Here is a 17,300-nt window from a genome sequence, read left to right as displayed (position 1 = left end):
TGTGTGGTTCTATACTTCATGTCTTTCTGGTATAATATGATAAGGTTTCATATGCAAGTGAAAAAATATGTAAAATATATGTTCTGTTAAATTTACTATTGAAGAAAAAAGTATAAGGGATCAGTGTCCTGGCATGCCTAGGCCTCTGGTGCTCTTATGGAACAGATTTCATTTCCTTCAGCATGGGCTCAAAAGCAGACCAGGGACAGTAGTGGAAGCATCATTCATAGCACCTGTGACAGGAAGCTACAGAAAGTTGTCAGCTCTTCAACTTTGCTTTTACTCTCACTAAGCCTTCGGCAGACTTTTTTTTCCTTCCATTCTGGAGGAGGGGAGTTCAGCTATGGTCTCTCACAATCTGCAACATGATGTGGAAGAATCCTCTTCTTTCTCTGACTAACTTCAGGAAGCTAATGTATCATTAGTCAGCTAAATTTCATATATTAGGATAAAGAAGTTCATATTATGCAGAAGAAATACCAAAGCCTGTAGTGAAAAAAATCAAACCTGTCAAACATTTGTGGCAATTTACTAGATGCATTGATTTTAATAGCTGCATCTGCTTTCCATTATACTACTGACCACTCCTACAGCTCCACCTACAGCTAATTTCTGTAGAGCACAGATGTATTTTCTCTCACTTCAAAGAAAAGGTGGAAGTAAATAAACAGTTGCTTTGCAATCATGTAATATAAGCTTTTCTGTATCTGGCAAGTGCATCATATCTTGAAATAATAGGTTGCTGTGTTCTGTAGGAACACAGTGGATTGCCAGTATAAAATGTAAAGTTCAGAGACAACCACAAATCTGGCACTTAGATTTATTTTCTAAACACCCACATGTGAAATGTACACAGACTGCAGTCATTAGGCATGGGATTACTTGAGCTGCACTGCTGCTGGAGGTGGGAAGGAGCTCAAACTGGCTTTTCACAGTCCTTTTAGGCTGACCTAGGTGATAGCAACCACCAGAAGAGGTCATTACACTATGTCCCTGCAAACATCCACCTACCTTGAGCTGTGCATCCCTCCTGTTTCTTGTCTGCGTAAGCAAGCTGCATGAGGGAGCTGTTTTTGCCAAGAAGATATTCCTGGGAAGATCACTATTGCCTCTCCTTCCTTTGCTCTTGGCCATGTCGTCCTGCCTTTCTTCCCCAGTATTCATCCGGGACTTTGCTGAATCAGTTTAGCTCATTAATCAACAGCAGGTAACTTCCACAGAGACAGAGTATTTGACATTTCTGGCATTTCAGAGTTCGTATACTGCTAGGTTTTAACTATAGCAACTACAAGTAACTATCAAGGTTTGTCAGAATGTCTGATTTGTGGATACAACTGTAGGTGTATACCTTGAACTAGTGCACCTCATTTATTTGCAACCACAGGCTGTTCCGGCCAAAGGTAAACTGGTCTGCTAAATCAGTAACACATGTCTTGGCCAGTTCTGGGTACAGCATGTCCTATCTCCATCTGTAAATTTAGGTCTGTGCTTCTATTTTTAACTATATACATATCAATCAGTTAAAACACTGATTTAATTAGGCATTGCTTCTATTCTCGGGAAAGCTGCATTCTCCTTTACTCAATGAGAAATACTTGATTTCTCCTAATAAAGTCTCTATTTTTCATAAAAAAATTGTCTGCAATAAAACACATTGCATCAGGACAGATCAAAGACAATACATTTATTAAACTTTGAGAAAAAACAAACAAAACACTGACAAAAGGAAAGTTAAATAGAAACTGAAAGACACATCTTCTGACCGGCATATAATGGCTTGTGTGAACGGTAAAGTACCAAAATGACATTCTGAGTTTGACTGAGGTATTTAACTCTTTTTGGCAATAGAAACAGAGTAAGAAACTTCTTCCAAACACACACATAGGCATTACTTGCATTAGTGTCTATCATCTATGAAATTTTATATGAAACTAAATAATGTAGCTGTTAGAAAAATATAGCAGCAAATTAGCAGAATATCTAATGCACATTAACCATAAAGTACGTGCTAAACTTAAAAATCCCACCCAAGAGTTGGGCCCAGTCCTGTAGCCCTTGGTCACAAAGACAGCATCAGTGAGTTCAGTGGGAGACATCATGAGTAAGACCTGCATTCACTGCACTTCATGCACTTCTGTTCAGGTCAGAGAAAAGAAATGAACATCTGTGTTGCTTTCCAAGAAGAACACCGCTACGATGAAACCATGGCCTAGGAAGGTAACTTCTGAAGCAATAACAGTTCATTGCAAAGCTCTGTCAAGTTCTTAATACACGTAAGAATAAAGAGAGCTTTCCTAGTGAGTTTCACTTTTCCCTCCTTTCCCTCTGAAAGTCTGCCTAACGCGGTCAGAGCAGATGCTGTTAGGCTGTAAAAACAAAACACTTCTGAACAATACTGTATTGAATTCCCTTGCTCCACTGAAGTCTTTTAATCCTGTTGTATCTTTAAAAATGAACTGCTGGCTAACTCCTGAAGTTATTTTATTTTTTTAATCAAGACTTTATATGGCACAAACTAATAAATGTAGTGAAACCTTTGGCTGTAGGAGGGCTTCAGAAATTGGTCAAATGTGAAGAGATTATGCTGCTAAGTCACCAGAGCTTTTTTATGTGTTCTTAAAAATTTTCAGTGAAAGTACAGTTGCACACTGTTTAATACTGTGGTCAACAAAATTCTGCTTATACAAAAGTATATTATTAGCATTAACCAGAATCTGATGAAGAACAGAATAATTTGCCCAAATATTTTGTACATTTTGAAGTTTTATACAAAACTTTAAATTGAATGTGTATTTCTATACTAGGTACCATAAGAAAGTAATAGAATCAGTTACTTTAAGTTTCTACAATATTTCAAAATTTCTCTACAGGTTTCTTTGGAGGTATAAAATAGCTCTGTAAAAATCTATTTTTTCTTTTTGCTGCAAACAAAACTTTTATAAAACAGAAAACTTTTTTAAGATTGCAGCAATTACATTCCTTAGATGGGTTATCATAATTGAACTACAGTGTGTAGTAGAATAGAAAACATTTATGTTTTTATGACTAAAATATTAAAATATATTCTACTAATTTATATAAATCAAAATAGATGTGTTTATTCAAGCCACTTTTGTTTTTTTTTCACCTATACGTTCTGTTCCCAATTATTGATATAAAGATCTCTGCCAACAGCATGTTTTTTACTAAATTCTTATACTTTAAACCACCTGATTTTTAGCTTTATCAAAATGCATGATTTACTGTACATTAAACACAGTAATTTCAATGTTTAGTATCACAAAAATCAACACCCACAAGAACAAGACAGCCACTGCTAGTAAAACAGTCTCAAGACAAATTAATAGATAATATTTACAAAACACAATAGGAATATTTTGATGACTATTTTATGTTGCAACATTTCAGAGAAAATGATAAGAACCACAAGAAACTTTTAGACTTCATTTTGGTTTCAGCATACATCCCCAAGGTGACTCTGCTGTGAAATACTGCACACACCTAGTCAAAGAGGAGCTACGGCATGATTTTGTTCAGCTGGTCTGTGCTCACATAGCCACAAGACATGTTGAATTCCTTGTCTGGCATGGGCAGTGCAGTTGCATTGAGCACAAGACCTTGTGGAGAGTGAACGATATGAATAGATGTATAGTCTGGGACAGGCATCTCTGAACTTGGGGTTTCTGCTGTTGAAGCTCCAAGATTGACACTGGTAGTGGTAAGGCTCTCTGTGGTGAAGTAAGCATCCTCGTTACAGCTTTGCTCCTGGACGTGCGACTCATCCTCTTCGTGGGAAGTCACAGCAATACATTTTTTCACATCTGCCTCACAGAAGTAGGCATTGTCCATGGTGAAGTTTTGTTCTGTGCAGCCTTCACACAGTGCTCTCCCCACCTTGGATTTCTGCCCTGGTGAAAGTACAACACTGCCTGCTGGAGTAATATCACTCACTTGCGCGTAAAAGTCAGTATTTGTCAAAGAATTCTGGTTACTTAGCTGGGTGTGGATCAATGGTCTAGCTGAGTCAATGCTGTCTGCAAAAAGTGGCCATGGCTGACTGTTTTCAGACTGAGTACTCCTGTGTGATTGTTGGGTCTCTGTGTCGGCAAGGCTTGGAAGTGACTCATCGTTATCTTTTCTATCAAGGCACAAGAGATCCTCTTCTTTTTCAGTTACCTTTTTGAACTGATCAATATCAGAGATGGCATCACATGTGTCACTTGCACTGAAGTCTGTCTCTGGAATATCTGGTTCACAACAACTGGCACGTCCAGAATCATCATCCTTCACTCCCAAGCAACTGTGTGATTTCAGATGATCTTGGCTCAGGAGCCTCTCAGTATCTGAGACTCTGTTCTTTTCATCAGGGTCTTCTATGTCTAACTCAATAAACTCAACCCACAAGTCATCATTGTATAGCTGTGTCTTGTAGTTGTCATGGCTGGCTAAGATAGAGTTCACTTCATCTAGCTTTCCTTTCTATAAAGCAAGAAAAAATGAATGTTATATAAGAAATAATAAAAATGCTTGTGCTTTTTATGATGTTAAGGAAAGTTAACTGTAGCTGATGTAATAATTGCAAGGTTTTTCATCTAGTATTTTATGAAAACTAATTCTGTGGCAACTACCCCCATGTCATAATTTTTTTCCTACAAAATTTTTCTGCCTGGGACAACAATTGCCACCTGTTACTACTACAGTGGTTCCCACTGTAGATTTTAGGGCACATTATTACCTTCAAGAGATCTGGGTCAATCCCTTTAATCTTTGGAACTGGCACAGGAGGAAAAATCAGCATTTTTAACCTGGAAAAAAATAAATTATGGCTTTTAATTGACAGTGGTCCTTTTCGAGGAAGTTAGAAAGAAGAAAGAGCCTAACATTGCGTTTATATTTAATTACTTCAAAATCCAAATGTTTGAAGATTCAATTTCAAGGTCCTAAGGAAAAGAATGATTGTTTTTTCTCATTGCAAATAAAATCCCAATTTTTCTGCAGCCTTCCTTGTTCAAATCACATACATTTATGTGAGAATCCATTTTGGAGTCTGGTCTTTGATAATTTAATGCTCTATATAAAGAGAGTAAATTCCTAGAGTTCTCTCAATAGTTTCCCTTTTTACATAATTTTCAGAGGAACCTGATACAGCCTCAGTGTACAGAGTGAGTTTCCCAGGTTTTTTTATTCAGGAACACGGTAGTCTTGCATAAGCCCAGTAAATTTAAATAGGGGAATGGAAAAAGGGATTTGGTGAAAAGAGGGAATTACTTTAGAACTAACTAATAAAGCAGAAACACAACTGCAAAAATTTAGGCTAGTATCTTGCCATCTCTGTGACACTTCTGTTTCCTGAATTATTAATGTAACAAGTAATATATAATCATGACAGGGCTTTACCCCTGTAGAGAAAGGACTATAAAATTGCTTATGCATGTACATACTCTGGAAATACATACTATTCTAATCCTTCATAAAGTGCATTTCTAAGTATTTGAGGGGACAAAAAAAAAAACCCCAAACAGAAGGATGACTTTTCATTAATAATAATCCAACAATAGCAAGTCATGCTTATCTCCTCCATTTTACCTCCCTGCTTCTCTTGCAAACATGTAAAATGTAGCTCCAAAAGGAAAATTCAACTTTATACTGGGTTACTTGCCTATTTTACAAAGTAAGCTGTGGGAATGGTAGATCCAAATCCAAATACTAGTTTTGCTGCGTTGTTAGTGACCTTGGTGAGGTCCAGAGAGGACCAGAGGAGTGTTAAGGAGTGCTAGAGAAAAATTTAGGCACCTTCTGCTTAATGATGGAAGACTCAGATTCCCCAGCTGCTTTTGTTTTTGGCAGACCCTCAAAGTTCTGCCCAGCAAACCTCAATGAGAGCCAGAAATCCAGTAGTTTTCCACCTAATCCCTGGAGGGGCTGTGTTAACTGTGCACTGGCTGGGCTCTCAGGGTACCGGTTTCAGACTTGCACTTAACAGTTGAATCCACAAATCAGCTATTCGGACAGGATTGGGCACTGCTTCTAGCGAAACAGACCAAGGATTTTACCACTCACTGCCTAGGGAAATTATTCAGGAGAACTACACTCTGCTCCTTTCTTAGCCTTACATGATTCACACCTGTGTCTCTCAACTCTAAAAGTGTTGAGTCTAACCCTATGGCATCTGTCCTAGGGAGCCTGGTTCAGATCTTGTGAGATCGAAGTTCAGGAAAATATTAATTAGTATCTTTTCAGATACAGGAGGAAACCGAGCCTGGATATTTTGCATAACTGGAAAACTATGCAGCCTGCTCTTCTGCAGATGACATTGCCACTCCCACGACCACGTGCATCAGTTTGAAGGAAAAGGTGCAGGCACACAGGTCTAGAAAACCTTTCCAGATGAAGGGTCGTCAGTGGACAAAATCTTCCTCCAGCAGTCATGATTAGCATGGAAGATATAAATAAGCTCTGATCAGAGACACGATTCAGCCCTGAGGCTCTTCAGTGACCAAGGCACTCCTTGCCCAGTGTGCTGACCTTTGTGAACTCCTGGTCCCACATGCGAGTTGTTCTTGCCCCACTGTAACAAATCAAGCTTTTGTCATGCATTGTGTCAGGAGCCTTGCTCTCAACTCTGGGATCAGGATGCTATGGCAGGGAGTAGCTTCCTGAAATTAAGCTCTGCCAAAGCACAGTGCTGCTTGCTTAAATTGTTTTTTTAAAACTGCTCCAACCGCACCAAGTTGTTTTCATTTCAAAGGCTCTTCTTTATGCTGGTATGTGCAAAACACCTCAGTGTTCATTTTTAAAGTGTATATACAAGACCACTGACAGCATGCATGTGTGCACGGGGACTTGACCATGGTGTTGCTCCTCAACCTACAACAGTATTGGTATGACATCCAAGCTAAGCGATTCTGCCAAAACCTATCCCTGAACACACATATAAGGGGATGAATTCACTTTGAGACCATTCTGTAATTTTTATAGATGTGTCATTGTTTCATTTTTATAAATGACACAACTGTGTAATTTTATAAATGGCACAATCCTGTGCTTTGTTTTATTTTATTCCTGTTATTTATAGGAACTGCAGTCTATCCACAGAGACCAAGTATTCCCCTATGACTCAAGCTCTTTCCCTTGGCTCAATGAAGAAATAGTCAGAGATTAGTGGAATGGTCTAAGAACAAAAACAAATCTATGGACATATGTTTGTGTGAAACTTTTGAATAGTAAGTGGGTAAAAATAGTATTTACAAAATTTGAATGGACTAAAAAACCAATCCCCTTCAAGGCCTAAGTAAATTAGCTATGTAAATACTGTAGAATAAAATGTTCTGCGTTTTATTCTACAAATGCAAAAGAAAGAGGAGCTGTCAACATAATCAGATTCTCATTGCTGAAAGCCCAGTACGTACAAATGCCAGCATCCATGTGTTTTATGAGAATGGCAAGCAGTCCTCAAAATAGTTTCTAGCCCCCCAGATTTGAAAGAGTTGAAGCACCCTATTTTTTAAGCTACGAGTACATAAAACTGGACAAATAAAAACTCTCTACCTTGGTTGTTTAGACAGCAGGATTAAGACCATTGTTACGGCCAGCCCACATACTCCGAAGATAACAACTAAGAACCATGGAAACTCAATTTCTGAAACAACACAGCAAAAACATGTTAGCAGGAATCTACATCTCTGTTGCATCTTTAATTTCAACCTTCTCTTCCATTGCCTGAGGATTCCAAAGTGGTAGAAACTGATAGGAGAGTTTTTGGTTACTTAAATGTGAAGGTCTGTGTTAAGCAGAAATAAAAACATCCCTTGGTCTCAATAGTTTCCATACTGCATTTTTAAGTCCACTGAGACTCCTTGCAAAAACAGACTGAGTTTTTAAATATAAACAAGTTCTTAGTACAGACAATATATGTAGCAAAACCAGCCAGGAGGAACACTCTTCCTGCTTGGAATGTGCTACCAGTAGTCCTGACGGCATATAATGCCTCAGACCATGTTACTGCTTGTTCACCCAAGCTGAGAGAACATTATTAATAGCATACTAAATCATAGGCACACTGTTCTTTTCTCACAGAAACTAAAAGATGGTGGTGTCAAAAAGCATACTACTTTTCTTTATAAAGGCAACATAAATTATGTTGTGAACTGTCAACTGGAAAAAAAAAAATTCTCCCTTTTATTTACCTTGTAGGTGGCTACAAAGAATTTAGGTAATCAATTTAGAATTTAGGTAATTCCTACCAAATGCAATCTGGTAGGAATGAAGAACAATGCTGATATATGAAATGTTTTATCTTTTAAATACTGGCACTTCCATTATAGTTAAGCTGATAGTGCAAAATACAAAATATGGAGAAATTTATTTTGGCTGTAGTCTTAGATTCTTCTCATTTGTTACCAATTTTAAGTTTTCTATACAAACTTCACCCATTTTTTGAGCCAAGAATACCGCACAGAAAGCTTTAGAGTTCTGCACATGAACATAAGTATATGTCCTTTCAGGGAAAAAAAAATTCAGGTACCAGTTTTAGACTGTGCTCCCAGCTTAGATTTTGACTGGACATGTTTTCAGGCATGAGTACAGTCCTATCTGGGTATGTCTGTGTTAGACAGGTTCCTATTTTAATGGAGAACAGTAACCCCTTGTCGTGTCAGTGAGACCTGTGAATGTCCAGGTGCTTCAAAAAGTCAGAACATTGCATTTGAATTTAACTAATCTAAGTTTTTAGAACACAGAAAATTTAAATTTTAATTCTGTGTTCCTAAGGATGATACACAAAACAAGCAAAAATAAATTCTCAATCAGATCACTGCTGCTGTGTGAGACGTATGGATATGGATCAACTTGCTGTATCTGGCTTGTAGCGACTGAAGAAAACTGTGCTTGTAGGATGGCCTTAGATTTTCATAGTATTTTAATTTTAATCATATGAAAACATTGACAACTTAATGCAGCCGGAGTTAATAAAATAATGCACATGTCCAGAACATTAGCTGTTCATATAAATTAGGAATGAAAACTAGTAATGCAAAGAGTTAAAAAGGACAATCTAGGAAGATTTTGAAAGATAAGAGCTATGGGTGGAAAATGAAGTGAAGCAGCTTGTTAAAATGATTTGCTGAAGAGCTCATATTTCAAATTGTTAATTTAGTAGCTCGGACCTGAGAATGCTTCAGGAAAAGGCACTGTCTCATTCTACTGATAGAAAAAATGCTCAATGGCTGTTTCTTTTTCTGTCTTTGATAGTACTTTAAAAACAAGTACAAGACAGAAACAAGAATCAGAAAAACACTCACTGTCCTTGATTGTATTGGGCAGATCAGAAAAGCACGTCATTCTGATAACAAACTTAACCAGCAGTATAGCACTTTAATAGAAGTGACAATTATTCTCTTCACTACCGGGGTGCTCATTTTAGATGATGAAGTATGAGATTTAACTGTATTTTAGGCTCTATAAGATGCAACAGCAATTATTTCTCATTCTTAAAGCTATCTGTATTTTTGCTCTCTGATGAGCTGTAAAACAGTCTTGCTGAGTTTACTTCTAAACATGCATACGGAACTTGTACATTCTCAATCTCACCAAATGATTTTCATGTAGTAGGCTGAATTATCAATCTGTTCAAGCATAGAACATCAATGGTAAGGAGACAAAAAAAACCCCCACCACCAATAAAAAGACAGCATGGTTATCACTTTGCTGCACTTCGCTTATTTACCTTCAGCACAATGAACAAATTCAATGCCTGTTTGAGAGAAAGATACATAAAGGATTTCACTGAACTCCCCAAATTTTTCGGAAGTACGTTGTCTTGATCGGACTCGTATCTCATAATCTCTTCCCGTCTTCAGAGAGTACAGTGGAACCATTGTTGAGAGCCTGGGTTCTAGCTGTAAAGACAGAAGGACTGTCATTTATTTGTTTGAGTTGTACTGGCAGTTTTACCTTGCTTCTTGATTTCAGAAATAAACATTTGAAGGCGTTTTTGTTTGGAACTGTAAGGATACTACGAGAAGAGTTCAGAGAAAATCTACACAATTTACTTTTGACTTAGGAGCCATCAGGCTTTGCTGTGATTCTGGGGACCAAAAGCAGAGAATCCAAGCTCTCTGTAAATACAGTCAGTGAAGAAAGGCAGCTGCCCCCCATTACATAGCTTAAGTAGGTGGTGTTGTAATCCTTTTTACTGTTAGAACACGACATTACTGACTTCACAATGACAAAAACCTTGTTAAAATAACACGGGAATCTTAAAACTAGTGCACAACAGAATTAATTTTAAGAAGAAAAATTATTTAAAGGTCTTCTAACCTAATTTATTGCATCTTAAAAATGTATTTATTTGGGGAATACTGCATAGCCCCAAAATCCCACTTGTTGAGTGTGATAATTAAGACTTGTGAGAGCTGGCATCAGATTGTTGGTCTTGAGATTTCTATATTAACTGCAAGATACTTAGATAACTGCCACAGATCATACTATGTAGGAAGTCACATTAGAGCTTTTAATATGTGAAATCTCTCTCTTCTATTACTCCTCCAAGAAAATGTATTTTAGCTCCAACAGCCCAACAAAAGTATATAAAAATAAGGAAATGTGCTCAAAATAGAAATCCATGTGGCAGATGTTATATTCCTCTTTTACTTCAGAATCACGGATGATACCGGCAAAACTTGTCATGGGCTAAGAATTAAAATATGTGGAAAACAGCAGTCACTGGGGACTTGGAGGACGCTTCAGCAATACATTCCTATAGTCACTGTAGCTGCATAATCTAAACTTGAGACACGTTCTGTTGGTAGCTACGATCTGTGGAGTTCTCTGATCTGTGGTGGCTCCAGACTTAAGCATTCTGAGAACCAACCCGTCAGATTTTGGAGGAGGCAGTGATGCCAGGCAGACTGTTTTTCTCTGCTACTGGCTGAACACAAGATTGTGGATTACTGTTACCCCATGCTACAAAGGTTTTTAACATGTGAAGACTATCCAGCTGGAAAGTGTTGGGAAGGGAATACAGTATATTCTAGTCCAGCTCACTTATTTTGTTCTATGAGGCCACAAAGAAATAGTACACTAAAGCTTTACAGGTAGGTTTTTTGTTGTTGGGTTTTTTTTTAGTTGGTTGGTTTTGTTTTGTTTTGTTTTGTTTTTTTTTACCCCTTTTTTCTGAGACAATCAGTGGAGATTCTTAGGGATGCTGGACCACACAAAATTTTATGTACCCCAAATAATGGTGGCACTTAGAAAAAGCATATGCAGGCTAAATCAGAGCCCTGAAAAATATGAGGTGAAATTACTGTAGCCGTTTACCTGGAATTGCAAGAGTTGCTAAAGAACAGATAATTGATTAATGGCTAAGATGTCTCCAGTACATCAGTGAACTAACAAAACTTTATGTAAGACATATGGATGGAGCAAGATGTATAGACTGGGGAAGGTTCAGCATGAACTGAATAGATTAATAGCATCTGTTGTATGGATTAAATCAATTACAAGACATATGAGAGAGGCATGAAGAAAGATAACTAATAAAAATGCATGACAGCATATAGCAAACTCATTTAAAGTTTCTGGGGTTGCTGGGTTGCTGGAATTGCCGCATTCTGTTCAGTCAGTGTACACAGAATGATGCCTGTGATTGCCATACTAAAGAAACGTGACAAACCTGCTGTCATGCTGAGCTCTGTGATTGCGCTGCCTGCATGAGTCTGGCCCTGTAACACAGACTGCGGAGCAACAGCTTGTCACTAGTCAGCGTGAGCCCCAGGGACGCTGAGAGTGCCCATGGGGACAGGGGCACCAGAGGCAGAGGCTGGCCCAGACATGACAGGCAACACAGCAACCAAGGCAATGGCTTTCACCAATTTTAACAGAAAAATGGTGAAAACTGGGAGATGGGCAGTGCCAGGGAAACATTCAGAGGTAGCCTGGGTAGGCATAGCACAGGGCTGGGCACCCATACAACACCTGGGGATGTTAGGCTGTATATCCAATGCAGTGCAGGGAGAGAGAGTTTCACACCCCTCAAACTAGTGAGCCCTGTATCACAGCCACAGTGCTGTATGGATGCAATGATGGTGTTCAGCTCTGGAGTTAGTGCTCCATGCTTCCCTGCCCTAAGCGTACTTTACTACAGTGTGAAACAGATCTTTTCCAACAAAAATTCAACAAGATAATGACAGCCAGCAGAGTCCTCCCTGGTCCAGCCCTCTTCACTGAGGACTGAGCTGTGATCACCAATTTCACCCCATATTAGGTGGATCTAGGCCTGGGTTGTCTTTTTTGGTGTTTTTTTTTTTGTTTGTTTGTTTGTTTGTTTGTTTTTAATAAGTGAAAAGACCAGGCCAATCTAAAATATGATATGTAACTAAAGGAAAATTAAACTTCCAAGATTCCCTATCACAGATACATTTTTAAGCACTTCATAGACAGACGCTTCACTATGAAGTCATCTTTCTTCACTACGGCTCAGATGATTTGTGTTTTCACACCTTGCTTGAAAAGCACAGCAGCCTCACAGCGTCTGTATAGCTATCGCTAGTCATGACTAGTAAACCTGGATAGACATAAGAGTGGATGGACTTTTAGACTAGTGAATGTAATGAGCGACACTTCAAGACCAGAGGGTAGAATTTTAAAAAGGTACCCAGCAAGCAGCTAATATCAACAATGACGTTTTTTCAAACTGTGAGCCAGATTACATTTGGATCTGTCTCATGAACACCTGCTATATGAGGGTGGGGATTTTACTGTTTTCAGGAAGTTTCTCAGAAAATAATTTTGATCTTCTTATCACTACAACTTACTATTATAATACTTGACTAACTAATATTTTAGTCCTCTTTCAATTCATAACTCATCTATTTTCAGTTAATAAATGGATTGAAAAAAATTAATGTTATACATGAAATACCAAACAGGTTTATCCTAAAACATCTAAAAAAATTACAAACAAGTCTCAGTAAGGAGGAGACTTAGTACAATTTAAGTACTAAAAATTAATTTTTAGATCAGTTTTTTGTTTCAGTTATATGTACAAAGCATTATGGTGTATTTAAGCAGTCAAAGATCATCCTTTACTTAAAAAACTAGTAATGACAGTATAACTAGGCATTTATCTCTGTACTGCTTCAACACTCATTACAGAAGATATTTGTAGCAAAGAATGCAAAGGGTGACATCGTCGCTTCAATGCTGTTATTCAGAGTTTTGCTATTGTCTTAGGCGAGACCAAGTTTTTGTTCAGAAATTTCTCTTTTGTGGTGTGGTAGCGTCTCAGGGGATTATGCCTTGTTTGTGCTTTTAAGCTGAAAGGCACAATAACATACAATATATACAGCTGCAGTACAACATAATCTATAGTACTATTTTTCCTGAGGCAAATATAGTATTCAGCAATCCCTTATCTGTTTTCTGAAAGAAGAAATGCGGATCTTCAAACCTTTGCTCTCCTGAGAACAATGATTCTCAAGGCTTGCTGAAATTATTGATGGTACTGGAGCAAGAACAAAGCTTTCTTAGGGTATTTATATGACTGATACCTAAAGGCTTATAAAAAATAAAAAAGTGCATTTTTAAAGAGGTATCCATATTGCCATCTGCTTTTGTAAATCCCATAAATACTCTGCAGATTTTCAGGTTCTTAAGAAGCGTTGATTTACTGCCTGAACTTAACTCATTTCAGAGTCTGTACAGTAAGCATAGCTTAAGACAGTATAGAGAGAAGTTCAGGTAAGTATTAGGAAAAGTTACAGACATTATAGGCCTGTTTGGCTGTAGACTTACTAATAAGGAATACTATAAACAGAAAATGCTAACATTGAGAAGGATCAGAGGTGAGGAGGGGTCCAAGGTCTTTCACAAACAAAGGCAAGCAAATCAGTTTGACTATGTTTCAACTGGCAAGTTTGCCTTTTGTATATCAAGGCAAATTCATAACTATTACCTGCTTCCCTTCTGTCAGTTAACTCAGTTCATATTAATAAGAAAACAAAGAAAGGCTTCTGCTCTGAAATAATGTTCTTATTACACTGAACTGGTGTTCAGGAAAAATGAATCCATATGCAAATGGAGAGCACTCCATATGCAAATATGCCACAACACACTGGCACAAAGCCTATGCATTCAGGTAAGCTGGGTACAATTTCTTCTCTGTAATAGGAAAACTAACTACATGAGAAGTTAAGTGATTTTCAGAAGAAAACTTAAAAGATTTGGGGTAGGTATATTTTATATTTTCATGCACTATCCATGTAGTCACAAATTGCTGTCTAGTATGAAGTCTGTATGTCTTTTCTATGCTGCCTTATTTTTATTTGCTTATTGGATCAAATTCTAAATTATAACTTGAAGCTTTTCTTAATTTTTTTTAATCTACTGAAATTATATTTGTAAATATTACAACTTTACCTGATAATTATAAATATTGGAACTTTACATGTACCCTGAAGAATCTGGACTGACATGGTGACATTTTCCAAGCAAAATTTTCCTGTTCCAACTACTAAAAATACCATGAATTGTTTCAAATAGCTGAGGTTTAGGAAAACAATATAGAAATATTTTATCCTTGAAAAAAATTGTATATATGTGACTATTCCTATACTTTCTAATCTAACACAGGGATTTCAGGGTTTGTTATTATTATCCTGCGTACCAACTATCCTGACATATAAAGTTACAATGTTTACTAGAAAACTTCAGAAGAATATGGGTATATTGTTTAAGATTTAAGGTATCATCTAATTAGCATAATAAAATCTTCATAGAAGTACAAAAATATTAGGGACAGAACAAGCCTGCACTGTACTATGACTATTGTATAATAAATATTTGCTTCATACCTCCTTCCATTTTGTCTCATTAACTTCTTTGTACTGCAATTCATACTCCAGAGTAATCCATCCCTTCTGAACATCTGCTGTTGGTGGTGGATCCCATCTTACTTGGATATCCCCATGGATCCCAGTCTGACTAGTATTTAGCAGAGTCCAGTTAAGGTGGACAGGGGGATCAGGTAGTACTGTTTAAACAGAGTATTTGGAATAAAACAGCCAGTTTTCAATGTGAATTATCATTCTTACTACACACTATTAAATGATTTCAGGACTAAAAAAGCATATTTACCACGTATTTGCTGATTAAAATCTAAACCTATGAGTCAATGCAAAATCACTACAGGTTTGGTAACAAGAAGGCACCCTGCCATTGGCGGTAGATATGTGCTACATAAATCATACCTGAGTGACTAATAAAGAAGACTAAGAATATATTACCTATTACACTACATTTCCCAATAGCAGCTTATAAAACACTGAGACATAAACAATTCTCCATCAAAACTTAGAGTTCCCACTAGAAATAAAAACAATAATTGGAGTAACGCAGAAAGATAAATTAAATATTTAGTAACTAATATAGAAGTTAATTGAAAAACTATGGTATCTGAAAAATTAATCTAATTTTGCTCAGCTGAAGAAAAGAGATTGGTAGGTATTCTAGTCGCTTGCAGGAATAAATGAATTGCACATACATACATCAAGTGATAACATCTGCAAAGTCCCAGACAGTCACAATTCATATAGCAAAAAATACAAATTCTAGCTTAGAAATGCTAAACATCTTAATTCTGTAGATTAGTGTTGATTCAGGAACAAAAAACTGTTTGGTTCCAGAACTTCGCAGAATCAAGATTTTAACGCCATCCTTGCTCACACTGAACAATGGGATGTAGCACCCATTAGAAGGGGCTCAGAGTGACAGCAAAGGCAAACACACATCTGAGAGACCACCAGTATTCTGAAAGAGAAACCATGTATTTGCTTTTATTCTTCTAGCTTTCTTCCAATCTGGACAATATTTTCTGATATGGATCACACTACCTGTGTCACAAAACTAAATCCCTTCCTATATATATCTTTTAGAACCTAACCTTTCTGAGAGGGAAAATTTAAATACAGTACGAGTAAAATGAAAGCTTATAGCATCACACCTATTCTGACATAAAAATATAGAAGTAAAATGCATAATGGAAGCATACCTATTTCATCAACACTAAAACATTTTTCATCAAATACTTCATCTTTATTGGCAAGCTTAACACAATACGGTATCCAAATAGAGGTGTAGGATGTGTTGAAATAACAGCTATTTTCTCCTGCAGTGATATAATCAGGGCATTCTTTCCAGTCTTCATCATTCCTAAAATGACAGCAAAAATGTAACATACATGAGAGAGAGATTTATAGATCTTATAAAGTACAAATTTTAGACCTTACAAGACACATTGTTGATAAGTCATAACTTTTATGGGAGGGAGAAAAACATGTCAATATTGGTCGTGACTTAAAATGAAACCAAGCCACCATCCACGCAACCTGCATAAATGAGTTTAGGTTCTCATGTACTGCGAATGACATTTCTATGCTTTGGATGGTGCTTCCAATTGAAAAGTTAGAGAGCACATCTTGCTGTGCTTGTGGGCGCTAATGACTACTGGCAAGCACAAACTTAGGTAAATTTGATATGCATTTAAGCAACTGCTGTTCAGGCAAAGTTAAATTGCAGTAAGATGCCCATCTACCTAATGAGTCTCAAAGAGTGACAGCCAGTCCTTACAGCAGATCAGTACTACACCACCTGCAAAGCCAAGGACAGGGCAGTGCATTGGCCTGGGGCGATGAATTGGGATATAGGCACTGGAGCATTGATCACTCACACAGGAAAGTGCCCAAGGGTGGATGCTGCAGGAGACCAGGCACAAACCAACCCAGGACTGTGGGATGTGAACAAAGGGAGAAGAAATACAGTGCTGTGAGTGACGAAGGGCTAAATTCCTCGGGATACAGGACTTCTAAAACAGAGACTTGGAACTACTAGAAAGAAACCTCTCACATTTCTCTACTCTGTTCAAAAATTCATAAATATTCTTTGTAAATAAAAGAATTGCAGCAGGAAATATCACATTCATTTAATCTCTTAAAAAAAGACAAACCAGCAGAGTTACAAAGAGTGGCATGACCTCTCAGACTTAGAAACACTGCTGCTTGTGTAGGGTCATTTTCACATGGCCAAGCTGAGACTACTCAGCAGGCTCAAAACAAAAAAAAGTCTTCAGTTATAGCAAAATGGGAATGAACAAATTGTTAGAAATAGTCTACAGGAAAAGTGACAGACATTTATTCAGTATTTCTGAAGTCACTTTAGACAAACAAATCTTACGGCAAACAGATCTGCTGTTGCTGTTCTTTATCTCAATACTACCTGTCAGCCCAAATATAGAATGAACAGGGATC

General features: G+C 37.4%; 1 protein-coding gene across 3 annotated transcripts in view; it reads right to left on the bottom strand.

The window, feature by feature from the left end:
• Positions 1-1,669: 1,669 nt before the first annotated feature.
• Positions 1,670-17,300, bottom strand: part of GHR (growth hormone receptor) — a 131,267-nt gene continuing 115,636 nt past the window's right edge. For all 3 annotated transcript variants that reach the window (XM_064438971.1, XM_064438970.1, XM_064438969.1), the window contains 6 exons: positions 16,046-16,206; positions 14,850-15,028; positions 9,725-9,896; positions 7,549-7,639; positions 4,736-4,805; positions 1,670-4,479 (listed from right to left, as the gene is read on the bottom strand). In XM_064438971.1, coding sequence (XP_064295041.1) covers positions 3,517-4,479; positions 4,736-4,805; positions 7,549-7,639; positions 9,725-9,896; positions 14,850-15,028; positions 16,046-16,206 — 1,636 coding nt within the window. In that variant the 3' untranslated portion in view covers positions 1,670-3,516. The remainder of the gene's footprint in view (positions 4,480-4,735; positions 4,806-7,548; positions 7,640-9,724; positions 9,897-14,849; positions 15,029-16,045; positions 16,207-17,300) is intronic.

This window comes from Phalacrocorax carbo, chromosome Z (assembly GCF_963921805.1).
Source record: "Phalacrocorax carbo chromosome Z, bPhaCar2.1, whole genome shotgun sequence".
NCBI classification, from domain to species: domain Eukaryota; kingdom Metazoa; phylum Chordata; class Aves; order Suliformes; family Phalacrocoracidae; genus Phalacrocorax; species Phalacrocorax carbo.
The sequence above is the reverse complement of the archived record's forward strand: the minus strand, read 5'-3'. Positions and strand labels throughout refer to the sequence as shown.